Below are 9,495 nucleotides of genomic sequence, written 5' to 3' on the forward strand. Positions count from 1 at the left end.
TATATATATATATATATATACCTTTACAAATATGTTCCAGTTTGTATTTAGAAGTTACCTTTGTCATCACCTTGGTTTCAGACATCCAACTCTCGTGGTTTCACAAAAAGCATGAAACTGGAGGCTGTTAACCCAAATAATCCCTCAGAAATCTGTGTGGCATCTGTGACCAAAGTAAAAGAGAGATTACTATGGCTCCATCTTGAAGGTACAGAATGTGTGTTTATTTTGCTGTAGGCATTTTATTTGATAGGCACACACTTATGCATACAAGAATGCCCTCTTTCTATATGAAGATCATATATCAGACACATTACCACAGAAATGGAAAAGGAAGTTGTGTTGATCATATTTCACATTTGTTAGTGAATAAACAAAAAGCTGTATCTACTGTAATAAAAATCGTCTTAGCTCTTAGCTAATAAAATCTTAGCTCTTAGCTAGTAAAGTTAAACTAAGATTTAAAAAAGGAAACTAGTTATAGAAACTTGAACCGGTGAATACATACACTCAAATTTATATGGCGACATCAGAATATTTATGAAAAAATGTTCAGTATTAAAGCTGTGCTCCATTCATATATAAAAATGACTATCAAATACAATTTTGTATTTTTAAAAAATATAAAATGTTTTTTTACATATGGCTTGCAAAAGTATTTGGCTGGTGGTGTGCACCATAAGAGGGGGTGCTGGTGTAGAGTGACGCCGATGAGAGCCGGGCACTGCATCTCCCCACCCAGCTCTTAGCAACTTGGGTTGCTCTGGCCGGCATCCCCCTCTGCTCCTGGCAACCAGTGACATCAAATGACCTTCCATGCTGCCCAATCAGATTCTTCTGGGGAATTCCCTGCCCGCAGCTTCCAATTAGCAAAGGGGAGGGATGCAGTGATTTCATTGACCTTATATGGCTATATTTGGTCAATGACATTGGTCAAAAATGGCCGTGTGGCCACATAAGGCCAATGATGTCAACACAAACATACAACTCCTTTGTTTACAATTATAATCCCAGGTAATATACATGATGTTTACCTCCCTCTGTGCAATCTGAATAAAAGCTTGAAGTCACACAGTGGAGATTTTTTTATGATTTATGCTCTCCTACATCAGAAATACAATGAATAATTGGTACAAACTGATTCAACATGTACTTGGTTTATTTCAGGATTACAACAGCCACCTCCAGAATATATAATTGATGTGGAATCAGTGAATATTTTCCCTGTAGGCTGGTGTGAAGCAAATTCCTACCCCCTGAGCACACCACACAGAGCAACTGGTAAGGATCAAACATAATTTCAAAATAACTGTAATGGTAATACTTTGGCACAATGGAATACATGTATGTCTCTTTTATTTTGGCATATACATTCACAATACTGCATTCCAGTTTACATTAATTTTATTTTTGTTGTGATTCTCATATTTTTGAATGTTTGCTCTTTTGCAATTCATGAGAGTATTTTGTTTAAAGACTTCAGATTCTTCTTTTTTAATGTTAATTGTTTTAAATTATGGGTAAGGATTACTCTGCACAGTTTCCCTAGGATGGAATAGCAATTGCTTCCAATCGGCAGCAGCACTTGGTATTGTACACAGAGATTTTTTGACTAATTGAAAACCCTTTGTGCCAGCTGGCACCCATCAGTTCCTTTTTATAGCAAAAAGGAAATGAGTATTTTACATAGTACGTTATCCATATAGAGTGATGGAAGATTGCATCTGGTCCTGTCAGTGCTGCGATTTATGGAAGGTAGCATATCGCGCTGTCATTCATGGGGGTTCATTATCTTATCTACTGGGAGATTTAACCATTGCTGGCAATCATCTCATTAAGAGGTGACTGCTAACAAGGGTTAAAACTTTTAGCAGTAAAGAGCCACCATGTAGCCCTAGTATTATGTTGTGCTGTTAGCATCCTTGCTTAAGCTTGGCATACATTGCTTGAAATGTGGCTGAATCAGATAAACACAAGCCATAAGTGGACCTGTCAGAACCACCCAGCTCATAGTTGATATAAAGATCGACTGTGCAGGTTGGAAATTTTCACATGAACATTAACTGCATCCTGTCAGATGCAGTCACTGTTCAGGTATTCAGACAGCATGGATGGGGGAACCATGTGGTTTACTTTTATTCAGCCCATGGGCTAACAAGAGAAAATCTATACATCTATAAATCTATACATAAATGACTAAGATAACAGAATAAACCAGCTAGGGGCTGCATTGTTTTCACCCTAGATATTGTATTGTTGACCAAACTGATACAGTATATTTGCACTGAGAGAAAGGAACAAAAACAACACAATCACATCGCACATTACTAAACAAAAAGTCCATTCTGCGCATGTGACCAGCATATACTGTCCCTGTATACAAAAATAATTAAACTTTTTAGATAGGTACAAGTTTTTTAAAACATGGACATGGACAGTCATAAGGTTATTTATATCAGGCTGATTACATTAACGAGCAGCTGAAAACACTAGAATTGACTCTGCCTATCAAATCAGCTGATGTTCTAGATGAACTTGGCACTCTCTAAGCAGATGGGAGTGCCTCTTCTTAATACCACATGAGATTTATATCTTAGTCATGCTAACTACAGTTGCTTATGTGTCTGGGAAGTTTTAACAACTAAAGAAGTGGCTTGACTAAGCTATGAATCTAAGCTATGAAGCTATTGGATAATCTATGAAATTTGTTCAGCAATTTGTGACAGAAGAAGTGGCTTGGATAATCTATGACATGTCTTCAACATTTCTCAACTGAAGAAGTGGCTTGGTTAAGCTATGTAATGTTTTCAATATTTTTAAACTGAAGAAGTGGCTTGGATAAGTTTATGTAATGTCTTCAACATTTCACAACTGAAGAAGTGGCTTGAATATGTTATGTAATGTCTTCAAAATTTCACTTCTGATTAAGTGGCTTGAATAAGCTACTGTATGTAATGTTTTCAACATTTCTCAACTGAAGAAGTGGCTTGGATCAGCTATATAATATCTTCAACATTTCTCAAGTGGAGCAGTGGCTTGGATCAGCTATATAAGGTCTTCAAAATGTTAAAACTGAAGAAGTGGATTGGATAAGCTTTGTAGTGTCTTCAACATTACAAGTCCAGCTGATGGTGACTAACTACTAGCTTGAGTTTCTTAGTTGTCTCAAACATTGCACAATTTTGTAAAGTATCACCGGGGTCTTAAAAATTGAGTTTACTTTTTAATCCATGTTTAGAGCGTAACATGAAACATGGCTACATCTGCAACCCCCACACTCCCCCCAACCCTCCCCAACAGGGTTTTTTTTATTGTTACTTCTTTAATTTGGTGCAGCTATGTGTGGCTCTGTCCACACAGCCGTGTGATCCATTGACAGGATTTGTGAGTTTAAGGACTACAAGACATGTCTGCAACTGCAGCAGAGACTTGCACTTCCTTCCATCCCTTAACTGAAAGTTCTTACTGGGGCCGGTAGGATGAGTCTGCAGAGGCCAGAGCATTTCACCTGCAATCCACTGAACACCGTTGCAATGCTTTGCAGACTTGAATGCAAAAAAAAATGCACTTTTGTTCTATTATTGCATGCACAATTATTATTTTTTCAATAGCTGTACTATGCGTTTAAAAAGAATAATGACATTATAAAAGTCGTGGATTCACTCCAGGTTAAAACTAGTTGCCCTAGTAAGTTGTAGAATGAACATGCCTGTTCCATTCTCTGCACTAATGAGCACATTTCATACCATAGTATACGGAGCAGCAGCATGCTATTATCCACAGCAAACTGTCAGAAAAAAAGCTCAAAGCAACTGCAGTAGCTTAACCAGAGATAAACAAACCTCCATCCCAAATTCAATGCAGCAGTGACTGATATTTCATTTCATGCACGCACACTGAAAGAATTGTTCCCATGTATCATGAAGGAAAGGCTGATGACATGGTTGGTAACAGTGATGGTATTAGATGCTGAAAAATCTTTGTGACAAGTGCTAAGCTCAGTGTTAATCATTCCCTGCCCCCTTCACTACCCATTTATTTCTCTCAACGTTGAAATCTGTTTCAGAGCAAAAAAAGCTGGTACAGTGTAGCCAATTTTAAATCCTATGAGCAATAGTAGTGTAGTTCTTCCAGCAATTCAAAGGAGTAATCTTTTGGACATGTTCAGTTAAATATCCTGTTTTTGCCTTTTATCTCATTTGTCTGCAAAGGGAATATTGTCCCTGGATATACTGGGCATTTAGTAGGATGCTTGGATGGACATGCATCTCACACCTGTTCTGTCCATCTTTCATCATATTTCTCATCTTTAAAACCTCTTGCTGCCTTCGCTTTGTGCAACTAATTGCTGGCCCCTGAAAAGGAGGAAACATGTTGTGTGAGAACTGTAACAAGAGTTCCACATTCCTCGCTTGCACCAGTATGTTTTTTGCTAGACCCTGTAACTGGAGTTCAACACACCCGTATATAAGCTAATCCTAGTGTGAGATTCCCAGGCATTAAAACACATTCATGCCTAGTGAAAATGCGCAAAGCTTTACAAACTGTGCCTGTTTGAAATATGTCGTTTCTCTGGCTTTTATTACTAAGCCATTAAACATAAGTTAAATGGAGCATTACGCAGATCTCAAATTTGGATCTCATGCTCGTATATAAATTACAAGGCACTGCGGCCAATTAAAGCTTTTCCAGTCACTCCTGTAAGTGGCAGCAATGCGCGCATTTGTTTTTCACTGTGAACAGATACAGCCTGGCAAGACCATCTGATGTGAGCAAAAGGGAGACTTTCATATTGGCAGGAGTTCCTGAAGCTGTTATGTAATCAGATACACTGTTCAGTGTTGTCAGTGAATGATTCATATGGCATAATTAGAGATCACAAGCTATGCTGCGAGTTTAGGCATTTCATTATGCATGCACTCAAGCATCCCATGACCTCCATACACACAATTAAGGTAATTGTTGACCTATTAAGAGCCTACATAACATATGTGCCTCCTTATCTATGAAATGAATTGCTAATAAGCAACACAAGAGAGGCTATTTCATATCCCACCTACCATCAGTAATTAAACCATACACATTAATTTTATCTATGACTAATGGCTGCTGCAAATTTCCAAATGTCATACTAAAGAGCTTATTATTGATTAAAACTATGGAAAAACAAATTGCAAGCAGTAACGGCGTATAATTTATAGCTTGCTAGAAAGCATGTTTAAATCTGAATTGGAACGCATTTAAACTTAACATCAGGAATATATAATCCTGCTATATAATATAGGTGTTTGGAAATAGATTTGCTACGCTCCATGTTTGAAAATAGATTTGCTACGCTCCATAATAATTTTTTTATATTGTAATTATTAAAATATATAGCCAATAAAACTAGGCAACAATATAAAATACAAAAGTTTTTTTACATGACAGCTGATACAGTAATGTAAGGCAAAGGCTATTATTAACATGATCAGATTGTTTGGTGGGGTTCCTGATTCCATTTGTATAATATTTCTTTATTATTTCTATATATAACAATACATAGTTACATATAGTAGACATATAAAGACAATACAGACATATAAACATATGAAGATCCTGTTAAAAGACTCTCCCAGGGAGAAATCCAATCAAAAACAGAAGATAAAGATATTCATAACTTCTTCCTAAAACAGCCACCAATTTCCCTTCCCATTGGTATTAAAATCATTCTCCCCACCCCCCAGGGGTCCCAACTAAAAAAAAAAAAAAGCAAGGAAAACGACAACCCAAAATCCCTCCCATCCCTAAACCATAAATAGGGTCCTAGTATTAATTTTATTAGTTTACGCACTTTAAAATAATTGTCATCAAAATGCATATAACAATGCGTGTCAGTGCACAAACAATGCATGTCAGTGTCAACAATGCATGTCAGTGCACAAAGGAAACACACATTGATTCAAGACAAAGCACATGCATAATGCTACAAAAATCACCCCTGAGCACTAATCTAAATGGGCCCTCAGTTGCATTTAAGTTGCAAACTTATTTCTTGGTGTCCTAGACCAGGGCTTCTTAAAGTGTGGGTCGTGACCAGATATGGGGTCACGATGAAAAATCTGAATTCCCAGCAGGGATCGGCTAGGTGTCCGTACATGGACACAGCTGTCAATGAGTGGCACTTGCAGGGTCCGCCACCGCTGCGGTGTACGGGGCTAGGGTTGTAACTTGGTATGGTCCCGGGCCCCTCCTGTACACTTGGTAGTATTGGTACCTTCCTGTGTACGTACAGGGGGAGTGGAGCTTGCCTTTTAGTGGACTGAAGTGCTGCAGAGCAGGGCAAGACTCAGTCACGATCAGGGGCTTCTGAAGTGGTAAGCAACTCTGGGTCTGGGTTAGCAGGCAACACAGCACAGTTTTCTGGGCTTTAAAAGTTCAGGACAGAATCAGACTGTGTCCAACCTAACCTCTGCTCTTGCTTACAGTTTCCTGCAAAGTCTTTGAAACCTTGTGAAAAAAACCCAAAACAACTTCATCTAATTAGTATGCAAATTTGCTTTCCTCTTTAATAAATGGTAAAATTTGTATACCAAAGAATTGTTTTAAATTACATTTCTTTTATGATTTATTATTATTATTATTATTATTATTATTAAATGTTTTATTTGTATACCTGTTTTATATACCTATATACCCGGGGTCACGTAAAATGTCCTCCTGCGAGAAGGGGTCGCGAGTGGAAAAAGTTTAAGAAGCCTGTCCATGATAATGGGAAAGTGTATGGTTGAAGTTCCAGAGGACACTTTTGACATTACTTTAGAAAATGTTAAAGCACCAGTGCTCTACTATCTTTCCATATGCTGCAAACGGCCTAACTTGTAACCATGCACAGACATAATATTTTAAAATGCATCTTCTTTGTAGCAGCCAAAGTCATTGCATAAAGTCACGTCTGTCTTATGGAATTGATTGAAACATTCCCTACTTTCCCTCTAGGTGTTTGAAAATGTATGTGTTATATCAATATATTTCACAAATTATTTTACAGAAAACATATACAATTTTATTTGGATGTATAGTTTATTCTACAGCAGGGTTTAAAATTGTCAACCAGTTGAGTTCATAGCTTTTATTTTAGCTTAGAAAAGTTTAGAAGTAGAAGTCTTAATTAAACTGATTGGGATTGAAATGCTATTTTAAAATGTGCAACTCATTCTTTTTAAGTGAAAAAGAAGAGAAAGATTGCGGTTGTACAGCCAGAAAAACAGTAAGTTGTCTCTGTCTTATTTAAATAATTTTTTTTCTTTAATACTTAATATTCAGTTACCACATCTCTGAGAATTCCATAAAGAATATATTTTTATAGGAGTCATTTTATATGCTACCTTAAATCTTACAAGGGACTTGTCTTCCTGATCTCACACGAGAACAACCCCCCTTCCCCACCCCTCCAAGCTGACCCTAGCTGATGCTTCCTGTATTTCTTAGATTTATGGCAAGGGCGTTAAATACTTTATTTGTGAATTATGTAATTTCTTTAAAAAACTATATCAAAGCTACAAAAAGGTGTTTTTTCTATTAATCATAGCTACGAATAACATTTATGTTTGACACTGTGGTTGACTTGCCGGACGGGTAAAAAATGTTCATTTGGAAAAAATATGGTGCACTTAGCTTAGTGAATAAGGTGAAGTTGTATTAGAAGAAGAAAAACAGAAATCTTGCACATGATTGGATGACCAAAATGAATGCAGCTTCCCCTTTTTGACTAAACTGAACTAAAGTGAACAATATCTACTCTTTTAGTAAATCTAGTAAATCTTCTGACAAGAGTAGGAGATTCAAACTGTTTAGTATTATACACTATACAAATAATCCATAGAAGTAGGACAAGTCATTTGTATCCTATAAACAATGATCTGTTCCAACTGCTTTCATATCAGAAACAAGACATTAATTCATAAAAGACATTGCATAGTACATTACCATTTACATCTCCAATGCCTCTTTCATTAGTATTGACATTAACACGAAGAAACCCATAAAGCAGATTTCTGTCTGTTGCATGCAACATTAAAAAAAAATATAACTTTTCAGGGTGGAATTAGTGTTGTGTTGATGGGTTTAACACCAGTTTTACTGATGTTGTAAATGTTGAACTGATGTTGTAAAACCAAAAAATTTAACTGAAAGTAGATGAGCTCTAGAGAGGCGATCCTTTAGCAATCATTTTTTTTTTTCATTTAGTCAGCTTGGCAAAGTTGGTATTCGGCAGACTATAAAAGCTGTTTAGTAAATGCATCATTAATGTTTGAATTTAGTGTTATGGTTCTGTGATTATAGAGGAATTTAGCAAAATGGGTATTTTGTGTGTTAAGATTTAGATGAGCCTTATGCGTTTTTATGGTACTGTGATTACAATTATTGTAATTAAATTGCACTGTGTCATCTTAAAATTGAATGCATTCAAGTAACACATACATTTTTTAAAGGTATCTGCATGCTTCGAAGTCTGTGGCACAGAGCCTTGTAGCTCAGTTCAATGAATTGTTTCTTTTTTAGGCTTGAAATTATAGTAAAACTTGGAGGTTGTAGATACACAAAGACTTTGCTAAAAACACATGTCTCCTTGTACAGTGCAAATGTTGATTCCACTTACAAATGCTAGCATATCCACACCAGTCCTATAGGCTGTGATAACTGAAATATTGAGTACATTAGCTGATATTGCAAGTTAATTCTAAATATAATTTAACTTGGTTTGCTGATAGAGAGGAAAACTTGAGCCCATAGGTCTCATGTGATGCTGGCATGTGCTTAATACAATATGCACTGTAGCAAATACTCAAAAATAAATAGTTTGTTTCACTAATACAGAATTTGTATTTTATAGATTGCCATCCTCAGTGCCTGTGGAGAAAATACCTCATGACCCTTGTCCGTTTCCTCAAACCGATAACTATTCAACAGGTACAACAGCTTTCAATAGATTAATAATGCAAATATATGTGTGTTAATTATTGATGTCTAATCATTATTTATGTTGCTGTATTTAAACTTGTATTTGTAACCATGTATTTGTAAGCATGTATTTTTCATGGTAGGGTCAAATGTATCTCTGCCAAATGGCTACTTTGGGGAAAAGCAAACTAACCAAAGCTGGGCTTGCAAAGTAAAAGAAAGTCAACTGATTCAGCAAGTTTGTTTGGTGATTAAGTAGTTGGGTCTGATTTAGTAATGTGTGAAGTAAGGTTAAGTGCAGAGAAATGCAAATACAAAAGCAACTCAAAGCAGCTCAATGCAATTCATAACCAGCATCCCAGAAGTAGCATTTCCTTGAGCAACAGAAAGTTGATTCAGTGCAAGTCAAAGTATCTCAGAAACGCACAAAAGAATACTTAATGTGATTCAAGTGAAATGCTCATTTACACAAATCCTTGTGTGTCACCTGAAATGGGACTGTTGTGACTTAGTCTGAATGAGTCATAGATTTGCAATATATAAATATATATA

General features: G+C 36.4%; 1 protein-coding gene across 1 annotated transcript in view; it reads left to right on the forward strand.

The window, feature by feature from the left end:
* Nucleotides 1-9,495, forward strand: part of SFMBT2 (Scm-like with four mbt domains 2) — a 128,561-nt gene that overhangs the window by 78,406 nt on the left and 40,660 nt on the right. Inside the window, exons 10-13 of the mRNA XM_018566472.1 lie at nucleotides 82-208; nucleotides 1,168-1,281; nucleotides 7,207-7,249; nucleotides 8,876-8,952. Coding sequence (XP_018421974.1) covers nucleotides 82-208; nucleotides 1,168-1,281; nucleotides 7,207-7,249; nucleotides 8,876-8,952 — 361 coding nt within the window. The remainder of the gene's footprint in view (nucleotides 1-81; nucleotides 209-1,167; nucleotides 1,282-7,206; nucleotides 7,250-8,875; nucleotides 8,953-9,495) is intronic.

Source organism: Nanorana parkeri, unplaced genomic scaffold, assembly GCF_000935625.1.
Source record: "Nanorana parkeri isolate BGI_ZX_2015 unplaced genomic scaffold, ASM93562v1 scaffold27, whole genome shotgun sequence".
Lineage (NCBI taxonomy): Eukaryota > Metazoa > Chordata > Amphibia > Anura > Dicroglossidae > Nanorana > Nanorana parkeri.